This window comes from Hemiscyllium ocellatum, chromosome X (assembly GCF_020745735.1).
Source record: "Hemiscyllium ocellatum isolate sHemOce1 chromosome X, sHemOce1.pat.X.cur, whole genome shotgun sequence".
NCBI classification, from domain to species: Eukaryota; Metazoa; Chordata; class Chondrichthyes; order Orectolobiformes; family Hemiscylliidae; genus Hemiscyllium; species Hemiscyllium ocellatum.
In genome coordinates this window covers 15,005,948-15,020,967 of record NC_083453.1, presented here as the reverse complement: position 1 = coordinate 15,020,967, position 15,020 = coordinate 15,005,948, and the positions used below count along the sequence as shown (strand labels likewise).

The 15,020-nt window shown below is 40.4% G+C and overlaps 1 protein-coding gene across 2 annotated transcripts in view; it reads right to left on the bottom strand.

Annotated features, from left to right (window-relative positions):
- Window positions 1-15,020, bottom strand: part of LOC132805819 (receptor tyrosine-protein kinase erbB-4-like) — a 172,141-nt gene that overhangs the window by 46,788 nt on the left and 110,333 nt on the right. For both annotated transcript variants that reach the window (XM_060821106.1, XM_060821108.1), the window contains exons 4-9: window positions 10,303-10,437; window positions 7,691-7,756; window positions 5,624-5,745; window positions 4,378-4,519; window positions 3,422-3,535; window positions 1,076-1,196 (exon numbers count right to left, since the gene is read on the bottom strand). In XM_060821106.1, the coding sequence (XP_060677089.1) occupies window positions 1,076-1,196; window positions 3,422-3,535; window positions 4,378-4,519; window positions 5,624-5,745; window positions 7,691-7,756; window positions 10,303-10,437 (700 nt within the window). The remainder of the gene's footprint in view (window positions 1-1,075; window positions 1,197-3,421; window positions 3,536-4,377; window positions 4,520-5,623; window positions 5,746-7,690; window positions 7,757-10,302; window positions 10,438-15,020) is intronic.

Sequence of the window (15,020 nt, the reverse complement as noted above, 5' to 3'; positions counted from 1 at the left end):
CTTTTCTTCAGAATCACAAAGCCAAAAAAAATTCAGAACATTAACATGCAAACAAGATAAAAAGAGGAAAACAGTTTTGTAATCAAATTTAGTCCTTGTTGTGTGTGAATAGGAGTGAAGCCCTGAAATTGAATGTCTTATTATCTCAGTGAGGTTAGAAATAGTTTTCCAAGATGAAAGGTGACTTAAAACATAACTGAATTCCCCTCATGGCTCAGCTGAAAATGACCAAACTATTCAGACTATAGGGCCCTGATTTAATCTGAACTAGGGAGAAAGTTGGAATGTTACAGTTAGTTTCTGCACTGTGATGGGGAAAAGTAATAACTGCTGCTGAAAAGTCCAATTTCTGAAGAGGGAGAAATGAAACATGGGGGTGTTACTGAAAGAGGATTTGATTTGGCGACAAAAGAATATCTATTATCTGTGCCATTCAACACTCCCTTCCCCTAACTAAAAGTGTCACATTACTCCCAGGTCCCTGCAAAAGACAAACTTCAACCAAGTGGTACAAATCCCCACACTGATTCCATTCATTATTTTCCTAATGGATGAAATGAATGAGCAAGAGTGAGTTAACATTCCACAAAAATAAAACAATGAATTGCAAATGCTGGAGATTTGAAACAAAGTCAGAAGATGCTGGAGAAGCTCAGCAAATCTGGCAGAACCTTTGGAGAGAGAAACAGAGTTAATGTTTCGAGTCCAGTGACCCTTCTTCAAACTGAAAGCAGCTGGGAAGTGGTGGTATTTATGCTGATAACAGGATGGGCTTGGGGTGGAAGGAGTTCGTGAAATAGAGACGGTACTCAGAGAGAGTGAAAGCTAAATAGGAGAAGTAGGCAAAGGGATTGCTGATAGTTGGGAGAGAGGTAAATGCAGAATGGGTACTAACAGGAAGTGTGAATTGTTGAAAATGGGTTGACTGTGCTGGGAAGAGGACAGGACCTGGGGGTGGGATGGATAACGAACATCGGCATCTCACAGTTTCTTTTCATAGCCATTAGGGTTGTACAGTATTTGCATAATGACAGTTCCTTTTCACCCGTCAGTCTGATTCAGTTTTCTTCCTTACCCACTGATACCAGTGATGAGAAAGTCAAGATTTCCTGTGATCTTCGTGCAGTTGATAAACTGATCGATGTTGTTTGAATCCACTGTCTGATATCGACTCCCAGCTCCAGTCCCGGCACAAGCTGGTTATATAAAGAAAGCAGAGGACACATCTGAGTAAGTTATTTCTCTTTCAAAACATTTAGGTCAGAAGAACCTAGGTAAAACTTCTGGTCTGTTCGGAATTATTTCATCTCAGCCAAACAGAAACCTGGCAATTTCCTGTCATTAGATACACCAAGATTTACTGCTTGGCTTCACACGATGTTTTGAAGGATGCAAACGTCTGCAGTATCCAAGAATCATCAAGGGGAGAGATTGGCAAAACAAGATGGGGAGGGAGTGAAAACATAAAAAGTCTCACTGGTAATAGAAATATTGTTGAATTTGCAATTTCTGCAATTATTGTACATTCGTCTTGTGTGAAATGCAACACATAAAATGGATTCTATGAAATTCGTGCAGCGGAGCCTCCATGTGCCTCATGGTGGTGCTGTTGGAGAGCAGGAACTGGAAGCTCCACGTCACCACAAACAGATATACACAAGACGGCAACGTTAGAAAGTTCCTGCAAGGAAAAAAAATCTGATTTTGTCTGACTTCAGCATTTGGTGCAATTCAAATAAACAGAACTAAATTTCCTCAATGCATCATATACACCAATGAAGAGAATTTAGAAATGCTGAGTAACTGCTGGTGTGGTGGTGGGTAGAGGCACAGGCTGGCGAACAGTGTATGTGAGTGGACTTTCGAATCCCCATGCCATTATTTGAGGCCAAGGAGTTCCTTTCAACCAGCGTTAGTAATATCAACCTTATCAGGCGATTTGTTCAATTGCTGTTTGTGATCCTTAGTGCCCACAATCAAGTGTTACATTTACCTACATAACAGCATTAACTGCTCTTGAAATGTAATATTTGGGTGGGACTTCCTGAGGCCATGTACTGTTTTAAATAGAGTTTCTTTCTGGAGTATGTCAGAAATAGTGAAAGGATTCTGTTCTGCTATTATAGCTGAGCATCAGTATAAGATTCCTGAGAGGGATTCTTGTGATGCAGTGGTAGGATGCCCCCAGGATGAAGTGGTAGGAAGAACCAGGATGCTCCAGTTCAAATCCCACCTGCTCTAGAGGTGTTTAATGACACAGAATCATAGAATCCCTACAGTGCAGCAACTGGCCTTTTGGCCCAACAAGTCCACACCGACCTTCCGAAGAATAACCCATCCAGACCCATTCCCCCGCCCTATATTTACCCCTGACTAATGCACCTAACCTACACATCTCTGAACACTATAGGCAATTTAGCACAGCCAATTCACCTAACCTGTTCATGACATCTCTGAATAGGTTGCTTAGAAATATGTAAAATTCTCAGATTGACATGTTCATATATTTGGGGAGGAGACTCTGTTCCAATGAAGGCTCCACACTGAAAGTCTAAACTACATTCTCAGCCATTTCTAGCATTTGCTACTTTTCTTTCAGATTTCCAGCATTTACAGATTTTTCCTATTTTTCAGTAAACCATAGACTGTTTCTATTCATAAGTGCATATTGTTTAAAATGCAACCCAATACTGCTTCCATCAAAAACCACAAATTTGACACAATGAAAAAAAGTTCACTGTCTTGCCACCAATCTCTGGGCAAAGGCCACACTACTTTAATGCTCGACCCCTGAGGGCTAATTGGTACTAGGATACTTTGGCCTCTATTTCTGTGGCTAGTGGCTTGATGGGACACAGAACTACTGACATGGGGTTGGGGACAGAATCTGGAATTGGGAGATTCAAGGAAGTGAAATTTCTTACAAATTCGATGTCAATTTTATCAAGTTGCTACTAGGCTAAGCTGCCGATTGTGTGCTGGCAGCAGCCACATTTACAGAGTAAAGAATGTATACCAAGTGTTAATTATGTGAACAATATAAAATGCATAAGTAAATTGGACAGCTTTATCTAAAAAACATCAAATTGGAGGTTTAAAAAAAATACACTTCTCTCACTTTTTAAAATAGGCCTCTCAGTATGAGATCACACCGTAGATACTTAGAACAAGCCAACAAAGATGATCTCACTTACTGGTTTTCCAGGTTAATTTCAGCTCCAAGTTCCAATGTGTTTTCAGGCACTGTGGTTTGACAGGCTGGATACAATTCAAGCAACAGAACTCAAATTCCAATCAGCCACTAACTGGTACAAACATTTCTATTTACCCCACTAATATTGTAGCTTAAGGTGTATCTGTTGCAGGGTCACCCTGGTGAGGAAGAAAGTCTGGCCAATACTGTTCACAATTTGCTGCTCACCTTTTGGACACAGACCATCACACGGCTCGCACATTTTCACGCCATTTTTCTCAACCTCCATCTTGTCATTTGGACAAGCTCGGACACAAGAACTTTGATCAACAATAAAATTTGCTGCAGGATAAAAGACAGAGGAAACCAGTTACAGTGCATGAGTACTTGCCTGAAAGTGCCAGCAATGATTTCCAGTGGTTAAAAAAATTTCACCACAAAGTAGATTGTCCATTGGCATCATTTTTAACTTTGGAGGAGATGGATGACACCAAAATGGCTAGCCATGATACACAATGCCCGATTTTTCCTCCCAGTGCCTTTGGTGAAAAGAGAAATCTAATGCTACATACAATGAGCTAATTCAACATTGACAACAATTAAAATTACTCTGCGGGTACATAGAATGCTGCAGACTGTCTCCTGATTGGTGAGGATCAATAGCTGAAGGACAAAGATTTAAGATAAATTGCAGAAGATTAAAGGGAAAGTGAGGAGAACCATTTATTAAACATAATGCAACTTGCTGTTATGAACTGGAATGCACTGGTAGCAAAGTGACCAAAGACCAAATTACCAAATTCTCTAAAATTTCTGCATGAGTCTCCATGTGTTGAATGTCAGCACAACTGAAAGGCAACCCTATTCCATGTGCTTTTTTTAAATGTGCACACACAGATAGTGGAGGTGGGATCCAAAGTCAGCATCCTGAGCCATACAGAACATGAAATTTCAAGATTCTCCCCACCAGCCTATTCAGTTAAACAAACCTAGCCTGGAAACAAATTGAGTGCGGAGAGGGACAGGATGTTTTGTTGGGAAGGCAGATCATTACTATACATAGTCGAGTGTTACAGACACTGCTGAGCATTGCATGAGTTCTCCTGATAAACCCATCATTTAAAGACTGTGAAATGAGAGGAAAACAATTTTCTATCAATAATATAGACATTAGATGCACTTACCAGGGCAGCTCTTCACACAGAAAGCTCCATACATATACTTGGTATCTGGGTTGGGCTCTAGCTGATAGGATTGCTTGTTGTAAATTAATGGTTGTGGACAGACTGGGACACAGGCATTACTGTCATTAAACCGCCTGCATGCCTGTGGGAACATAATTGTTATGTAAGAATCAAACTGGCTTGAGGAATAACCATTTCATACTCTGATACTTATGCACACCATTGTTCCTCATTGCTTACACACTTTTGAGCAGTCTCAATTTGTCAGGCTCAAACACACTGTCATTTAATCCCAATCACTCACTCCCCATCACTAATACTTACACTGCCTCTCAGACCTTGTTTCATTTCCTTTCTGTTATGTTCAGTCTGGCTGTCAGTCCCATCACAGCCTGATGAAGAGCTTTTGCCCGAAACATCAATTTTACTGCTCCTCGGTTGCTGCCTGAACTGCTGTGCTCTTCCAGCACCACTAATCCAGAATCTGGTTTCCAGCATCTGCAGTCATTGTTTTTACCTAGTCCCATCACAGTAACTCACTGTCAGCCTCAGTCCCTCAGTTCCCACTGCATTGTCCCACATTCATTCCAATTGGTCTCCATGGTGGTCTCATCATATAGCTTCTCTCTTTATGCTCATCCCTCTTCTGAGTGCTCACATTATAAATCTCTATTGCACAATCATTCTTTTTCTCATTCACCTCTCAGTTTGTGTTATTTTTCCCAACAGAATGTCTTCTGACCAAAGTTGAGTGTTAGTATCATTCCTGCCAGACACTCAAATCAATCAGACATAGAACAGAATTGTCTGTCGGACAGCACTTCCTGAAGAGAAAGCAGACAAGCCTTTTTGTTTGTTCTTGACTACATCACCACCTCCTAATAAAATGGTTCAGGATCAGTTCTCAGTCCTCACTATGCCCAGTACAGTTAGAATTTACACTTCATATGAGGAAAACAGACAGGAGATCCTCAACAGCTTGGAGAGCTTCTCTAAACATAGAAACAGAGGGGTAATCAATCTGAGCCATTAACTCTGTTCTCTCTCCACACCTTTTTCCAGACCTCACTGTTTCAGGATGTCTGGTTTAATTTCCATGCAAACTCCTCACAGTCACCTGGGGTGGAATCAAACCTGGGTTCCTGGCACTGTGGGGCAGCAGTGTTAACCACTGAGCCACCATGCCACCAGCAAATTATACTAGAGTTCACATTTTGTCACCGATTGACTGAAGGAAGATACTTACGAAACAGTCTGTATCTTTTGGCCCTGAACATCCACCAGCACATTCACTGTGGCAGCACTCACTGGGGTTGTGTTGTCCAAAGCATCGACCATTGCACTGAGGAGCACACACTGATTTGGTCACTGTGAGGAAGAAAAGAAAGTAGTAAACAGAAAAGAGTATGTTTTGTGGTCTTGACAGTTGGAAGTGTCAAATTTAAGCAAAGGTTAGAATCATTATAGCTTTTACAACTTGCTCATAATTTTTTTCACCTATTTATCTCAAGAATTAGAATTCCTGCAGTGTGGAAACAGGCCCTTCGGCCCAACAAGTCCACACTGATCCTCCGAAGAGTAACCCACCTAGACCCATTCCACTACCCTATATTTACCCCTGACTAATACACCTAGCCTAGGCATCCCTGAACACTATGGGCAATTTAGCTTCCCAATGAACCTAACCTGCACATTAGTGTATAAGATGATTAGGGGTTTAGATAGGGTAGATACTAAGAACCTTTTACCGCTAATGGAGTCAGGTGTTACTAGGGGACATAGCTTTAAATTAAGGGGTGGTAGGTATAGGACAGATGTTAGGGGTAGATTCTTCACACAGCGGGTTGTGAGTTCATGGAATGCCCTGCCCGTATCAGTGGTGAACTCTCCTTCTTTATGGTCATTTAAGCGGGCATTGGATAGGCATTTGGAAGTTATTGGGCTAGTATAGGTTAGGTAGGATTCGGTCGGCGCAACATTGAGGGCCGAAGGGCCTGTACTGCGCTGTATCCTTCTATGTTCTATGTTCTATCTTTGGATTGTGGGAGGAAACTGGAGCACCTGTAGGAAATCCACGCAGACATGGGGAGAATGTGCCAAGTCCACACAGACAGTCACCCAAGGCTGGAATCAAACCCAGGTCCCTAGCACTGTGAGGTAGGAAGGCATTGATTCCTGCCAGAGTTCTAGAGGTCAGGAACCTTTGAGCACCTCACAAATCTGAAGATCATCAGAAGGAATAACAAACATTAGAGATGGAAGTAGGTCATATAGCCCTCCAGCCTGCTCCACCATTCAATGAAATCACAACTGATCTTCTGCCTCAAATTTCTCCATTTTCTCACCTTTTTCACATTTTCTGTGATTTACTTAGTGGCCAAAAACCTATCGGATTCAGTCTTAAACAATTCATCAAATGAAACTCCAGAGCTTTCTGAGGTAGAGAATTCCAAACATCGGCAGCTCTTTGATGAATTTTCAGTCCTAAATAGTCAACATAATATTCTAATGGTCTTATTATTCCAACTTCAGGCCATACTGTGGAGGAGTAAACAAAAGAACACACCAGTTCCTCAGTTCCTTTATCTGATAAAGAACTTGCATTTATGAGATCCCCATAACATCTCAAAGTTCTAGTGCCATTGAGATCTATTTGAATCAGCAGATAGAGCTTCAGTTTAACAACTAATCCAAAAATACTACCTCGGACAGTGCAGGTCTTCAACTGCACTACATTTAAGAATAACCTAGATAAAGTATGCGCTTTAATCTTTGGGCGAGGCTTAAAACCACAATCTTCAGACTCAGAGTGGAGGCAAGGCAGCACTAATTTGTAATTATCTGTAACTAATTTGGTTAACCTTTCAGAATTCTTACATTTTGAATAAGTTATATGTATGAACAAGCACCCAAAAACAAGGGGAGCTAGCACCCTTCGACTGTGTGCGATTTTGTTTTTTTTTTAAATCTGTAAATGTTTTCCTCACCTCTTCACATTTGTATTCTAATCATCCGTTAAATCTGGCATTGACATGTTTCAGAAATATGTGGTACATTTGGATCAAGTTCTGTCGTGCATCCTTACGCAAATGCCTGTGACACACGGCAATCTTAAGCCAGTTCATGCACTGTAACTCAAAGGACTGACCCTTTACTTTTTAATTTCAGTTGTACCTAGCAGTAGTAGGAATATGAGAGGCCAGTTAACCCCTTGAATCTGTTCTGCTATTCAATGTGATGATCATGGTTGATCTGTGACCAGACTTCACATATACTATAACAACAGATTCAATAGGAAAGTGGGCGTACTCACAGGTCTGACAGTCATCCTCACCAGGGCCCCAGCAATGTCCATTACAAGATGCATGACACTTGGCACCTGAAAAAAAAGGAGAAATGTCCTCACTATGAGACAACACAGATACACTTAACAAACTAACTGATAGCATGCAAACATAATTGCCTTCAATTTTGGGGCTGCTGACATTGATCTGCTTAGAATATGGGAGGAAGTAAAATCATAGCACTTTTCAGCACAGGAGAATTTTAGAGTGTTTTGTGACTTTGGCATTCTTTGCCTCAGAAGATGGTGGAGGCATGTAGTTTTAAGGCAAGCAACCCCAGGGTTATCCATGGTAGTTGGGAATGTGAAATGAACATTGATCTTATTGGAGGGTGGAGCAGGCTCGGAGGGGCTGTGGTGGGTGAATGGTCTACTTCTGTTCCTGTTCCCAATGTTCGTAGGAGACCATTTGATTCATCTAGCCCATGTTGCTGTGTTGTTACTACAGTGGTACCCAGGCTTTGTGATTAGCTGTGGGATCTGTCAATACTAGGTTAGGTGGATCAGGCCTGGGTGAATAATTCAACTCAAAAGCTCAACTCTTGGGAAAACTAAAATCTTAAAAATTGAGAAAACTAGGACAAGGGGATTTGGTTCAAACTAGTAAAAGGTTGCTTTTCTAAGATCAGAAAATTCTTATGCACATTTTGCATTTATTACTGTCCTTGGACTAAGTACAGTATAAAGAAAGAAAAGCAGTGGGGACACTGGAATAATTTAAGAAACAATTGAAGGCTGAAATAGTAAGGGGGTGGAGGGGTTATATGTATTCTGAATGCATAAACAATACTTTCTCATCCATAATTGTCTTATGATCTGCAATAATCCGAGATATATTAAGTTACAGGGCTGTACCCACAAAACTCCCACAGCCAAGGTTTTATCCCTTCCACTTAGGTGACTCAAAAATGTTTTGGTAGAGGCCGAACAGAATACAAACTGAGTGCTTTCCAAGTCTAGGAAAGGCTTATCCTTCGAGGAAATGTCAGGGGAGGTAAGGGCTAATAAGAAAGAGGAAAATTAATAAAAATAAGTAAAAGTTCCACTTTCGAAAACATTCAGTCTGCTTTCTTCAGGTGAAACATGCATTCACCTGCTCATTGTATTTCAGTGGTTGGTTCGCTGATTTAGATGGACGGCTTTGTGATGCACAGTAGCTCCAATATCATGGGTTCAATTCCTGTACCAGCTGAGGTACTGTGAAAGACTCTCCTTCTCAACTTCTGAGGTGTGGTGACCCTCAGGTTAAACTCGTCACCAGTTATCTCTCTCTCTCTCTTTCTCTCTAATGAGAGAACAATTCTATGGTCTGATAAGATTATAGCAATATTTATCTGACACAACAAAATTCCAACATTTTTCACTTAACTGAGAATTAATAGCAAGATTTTTTTAAAAAGATCCCAATCCTAATTAGTTTAAAATTAATTAGATGTATAGATTTTCCCTTTTCTTTGGGACATTCTTTTTCACATCATTGCTTCGAACTTTGAAATATTCTGTTTTAGATGGGTTCATAGTGACAGAGCCTGGTACAAACTGCACCATACATTTATGAGAGCTCAGCTCAGTTGTTCCAAATTCCATGACAGAAACTTGAACACATAATCTAGACTACAGAATCTGAGGGGGTGCATTGTAAGAGGTGCCATTTCATTGAGATGTTTGACTGAGATCCCATCCACCGCCTTAGGAGAAGATCAAAGATTCCAGCCACTATTTGAAGGTGTGTGGAGGACTCCTGATGTCTTGGCCAATATTTAACCCAACCAAGCCCCCACCAAACTGTCGACTAGTAATTGATCGCATTGCAATTAATGGAACTTTTCTGTGCACAAATTCACTTCTGCATTTGGCTCTATAATAATAGTAATGATCAGTTTCAAGAATACTTTGAGATACCTGGGAATGTGAATGGTGCTCTATAAATGCTAATTTACATAACAACCTCATTATTATAAAGCATAGCACGGTGGGGGAGCTGGAAAGAAAAACTATCATTCAAACCCACACTCTGATCAGACCACAGAAGCCAGCTGGAGAGAAACACCCAGAAATAGCTAAACTAAACCAGAAAATCTCTTCTGTGCCCCTCCAGCCCATCTGCCAGTCAAATAGTCCAGAAGAAAGCCTCAGATTGACAAGTACCTGAACCTACCCATATTTCAAAGTTAAATTGACCAAACTGCCTTTATGTTTTTTGTTAGCTGGGGGCTGGGGAGAGAAGGCCAAATCTGTGCTTGAGAAGGACTGGATCAGACACTTCTGTAATGTCCCAAGAATTGAACAGCCAACTATTCACAAATGAAAAATGGCCATTTAGGTAGAGTATTGGAAGCCATAATGCATACAAAAGCCAAAGTGCACATGTAGGCATTCACCAGTCAGTATCAGTAGCTTAGGAAAGGGAAAGTTAATAGAAGGAGAAATTGTCCACAAGAAGTCAAAACATTTGAGACAGAGTTTGACATTTGGAACACCAAGGCCTTCACCTTTAATAAAAAGGACCAACTTATTATGAAAATGATAAAATCATAGATTCCAAATTTGGAGGACTCCAATTGATTGACTGCTATACTCACAGCCTTTTACGGAATCCTTTGTCTCGTTGAAGTCCAGCCTCTCCTTTGGGTTGTGAAGAATGTCAGCCCAGTTGATGGCCTGTGTGTGACACAGGAAATTGTTGCTTTCCAAATACACACCTCCCAGCAGAATCTCTACACCACAAAAAAAAGGACAGAGAAGGAGATAATGTTTATCCACCTGAAATATTTAATAAAATCTATGGATGCTTTCTTTAAAAAAACAAAATATCAACATTATATAATACTTTAGTCATCTGTATTTTGGGTCAAACAATTATTTTCATATACTATAAAATACTTACATAGAACCCATTCTTCCTAGAGGATTGCTTATTTGGATTAAAGAAAACTAAAATCTCCACCAGGTGGCTCAGTAGGTAAATGCACCACATATACTAGTGAAAAAGGAAGTCACGCATGTATCTAGTTCTGCATCCCTCCTCTCCAGAAATATCTCAAAGCATTTTGCATTCAAAAATTTTGTTGAAATGCAGTAATTGCAAATACATGGTCAAATGCTCTTCTGAACTCAGCAAGGGCCCTCATTCGGCCCTGTAGACTAGGAAAGCTCCAAGCTCAATTATTGTTTCATGTTGAATTACTAGATCTCAACAATGGATTTCAACATTATTGAGCGAAGGAAAGCAAACAAAGAGAAAAAAAAATCACACTGGGTTTCTGACCCTGGTTGTGATCTTTTAATCTCTGCCAGCTCTGTGTAGTCAGATGTGATATCTGCACTCCTCCAATTCTGACCTCTTGAACATCCCAGTTTCAACTGTGCACCATTGGCACCTATGCCTTTAGCTGCCAGGTCCCCAAGTTCTGGAATTCCTTCCCCCACCCCACCCCCAATCTCATTCTTTCAGTCATATAGTTGGTTCTGCTATAACACATCTTTCTTCAACGTGCATTATCTATAACACGATTGAAGAATTTAGACCATTTGTAGAACACAACCTTTCCTTATCTGTTTTGGCTAGAACACGATTCCAGTCTCATTTGTTTAAATGGTGCTGCTATTACACAATTTTCTTATAAAGCAGGATTACACAGGAATAGAACTATTCCATTATATCAGAACAGATTGTACCATATAATAACCTCTCTCTTTTACCAAGGTCTTTGTTAAATCAATCCCCTATCTCCTTATATGGCTCAGTTCCTACCAAACACCTTTGTGACATTTTACTGTGTTAAATATGCTATATAAATGCAAGCCGCTATTGTTGAATGGAGTAATTTTATATAAGATGATGGTTCTGAAAGGGAGTTAATGTTGAAGTTATAATGCCTCCACTCAGTCTGATGATGTCACACTGTCTTTGAGTAGTAAAACAGTTGGTCTTGCACAAGGTCCTGTTGGAGACAGACATGGCATACTAAAGTCAAAGAGATGTACAGCACGGAAACAGACCCTTCAGTCCAACTCGTCCATGCTGACCAGATATCCTAACCTATTTAGTCTCATTTGCCAGCACTTGCCCCATATCCCTCTAAACCCTTCCTATTCATATACCCATCCAAATGCCTTTTAAATGTTGCAATTGTACCAGCCTCCACCACTTCCTCTGGCAGCTCATTCCATACACATACCACCCTCTGCATGAAAAAGTTGCCCTGTAGGTCTCTTTTATATCTTTCCCCTCTCACCCTAAACCTATGCCCTCTAGTTCTGGACTCCCTGACCCCAGGGAAAAGACTCTCTATTTATCCTATCCATGCCCCTCATAATTTTGTAAACCTCTATAAGGTCACCCCTCAGCATCCCACGCTCCAGGGAAAACAGCCCCAGCCTCTCCTTGTAGCTCAGATCCTACAACCCTGGCTACATCCTTGTAAATCTTTTCTGAACCCTTTCAAGTTTCACAACATCTTTCCGATAGGAAGGAGACCAGAATTGCACGCAATATTCCAACAGTGGCCTAACCAATGTCCTGTACAGCCGCAACATGACCTCCAAACTCCTGTACTCAATACTGTGACCAATAAAAGAAAGCATACCAAACGCCTTCTTCACTATCCTATCTACCCGCGACTCCACTTTCAAGGAGATATGAACCTGCACTCCACGGTGTCTTTGTTCAGCAACATTCCCTAGGACCTTACCATTAAGTATATAAGTCCTGCTAAGATTTGCTTTCCCAAAATGCAGCACCTCGTATTTATCTGAATTAAATTCCATCTGCCACTTCTCAGCCCATTGGCCCATCTGGTCAAGATCCTGTTGTAATCTGAGGTAACCTTCTTCACTGTCCACTACAATTCCAATTTTGGTGTCATCTGCAAACTTACTAACTGTACTTGTTATGTTTGCATCCAAATCATTTATGAAAATGACAAAAAGTAGAGGACCCAGCACCGATCGTTGTGGCACTCCACTGGTCACAGGCCTCCAGTCTGAAAAACAACCCTCCACCACCACCCTCTGTCTTCCAACTTTGAGCCAGTTCTGTATCCAAATGGCTAGTTCTCCCTTTATTCCATGAGATCTAACCTTGCTAACCAGTTTCCCATGGGGAACCTTGTCGAACGCCTTACTGAAGTCCATATAGCTGGTACAATTACAATGTTTAAAAGGCTTCTGGATGGATAAATGCATAGGAAGGGTTCAGATGGATATGGGCCAAATGCTGGCAAATAGGATAGGTTCAAATTTGGATGTCTGGTTAGCGTGGTCAAAATGGACTGAAGTGTCTGTTTCCATGCTGCATGATTCTATGTTGCATGTTCCTGAAGCATGCCCCCCACAGACTAAGTGTTGGACTAATCACCTTAACCTCACCAAATGAAGGGGTTTTACATTTGTTAAATAAAATAAATATATTTATTCACTGGAGAAACATATTGCAACAGGAGATTTTTTGTGAAGTGCAAAAACAGAGCAATATATTTGAGCTGTCAGAGTAATGCTGGTGTTATGAAGATATGGGTGTAGTGTACTTTTAAGAGAGTTAAAAGCAACTGAACTACCTGATAGCACCAGGTGTTCTTAAAAAAGACATAATGTAACCTTTTGGTCCAGCAGTAAGGGTAGCTGGTTGCTTGGAGACACAAACAGATTTGAATTAGGCCAATCAGTTTAAATTATATCCCCCCAAAAAAACCAAATTCCAATCCAGTTTGCATTTAGTATATTGACAATTTTAAAAGCCAATGACACAATTCAATGCTTTGGGAGTATAAGACTGGGGAAAATTGAACTGTTGAGAGGAGAACTGCCAAGCTACCCGCTTGTAAAAACTGCCTAAAAATAGCTCTCTTAAAGGTACCTATATCGATCAGTAACCTGTGAAGTAGAATCCCGAACAAGAAGAAAAGAAGACAGGAATACAGAGAAGAACTGAAAGCTGCCTGGTTTTGAGATAAGTAGTTTTGTTTTGTAAATCTTAATTGAGATTTTTATTGGATCAAGATTGTAGAGGGGAAAGTAAAAGATAGGTTAGAGGAAGAAGTTGTAAATAGTTGTTAGTTAATGATTCTCTGTTATACTTTAAGAAATAAAGTTGTTAATATTTACTTTAAATAGTTCTTGGCCTCTTAAATTTTCACAGATTACTGCATGGAATAAATCTTTTCTGAGTTGCTGGTTTAAATTAAGCAGGAGAGTTTACCCTGTGTCGTAGCACTGGATGTAGGAGTGTCTATTTTCTCAGCATTCCTCACTGGTCTGTTGAATCTTATAGACTAGCTGAAGCACTATCACTTTCTGTATTTGTACAGTGATGTACATTGTGTTGAAGAGATCAATTCATATTCTCTGGTACCGTAGAATGTATTTGCCAAATTTGTGTTTATTAAAATGGCTGCTCTTTTCCTTCTGCAATGGAACTCTCAACTGTTGATAATTCAAAATGCAACTGCTGAAAAGTATCATGTTGACTTTAGTTGTAAATGCCCCCTTCCCACTTCCATTAAAAATAGAAGGTGAAAAGACAAATTCTTTAGCATAATTTCTACATACCTTGATGTACATACAGCCTATACTGAGGGTGGGAGGAAACCAAGTCAAAATAATTAAATATACACTTTCTTCACTGAGGAAAATCATTTTTAAATAGAAATGAGGAGCATGGATGGAGTGAATAGCCATGGTCTTTTTCCTAGGGTGGGTGAATCCAAAACTAAAGGACATAGGTTTAATTTAGGGGGGAAGATTTAGAAAGGACCTGAGGGGCAATGTTTTAATGCAGAGTGTGGTGTGTGTTTGGAATGAGCTGCCAGAAGTAGTGGTGGAGGTGGGTACAGTTACAACATTTAAAAGGCATCTGGATGGGTACATGCACAGGAAGGGTTCAGAGGGATGTAGGCCAAGTGCTGGCAAAAAGGGGAAGGTCAGATCAGGATGTCTGGTTGGCACGAATGAGTTGGATCAAAGGGTCTGTTTCCTTGCTGTATGATTCTAAGCATGAGAACTTTGAATCAGTACTGATCTCCAGCACAGGTCACAATTAACAACAAGAGCCTTCAGCTACATGAGGTCTTTTATGTAGAAAAATGGCTTCGCAGAGATGAAAGGGAAAGATAGCTAGTGCATTAAAGGCCGAGAGATGAGTTGGATGACTGAAAGCTGAGTGGAAGTTGGAAGGGTTTAAGGATGGATTCTAAAGAGTGGATTTCAGAGAGGATAGCGATAACGGGGAAATCTTTTCCTCTTGTTCAAGAACCAAATTTATTCCAATATGTCCAGAAGCAACAGGATAACTAACAATTTG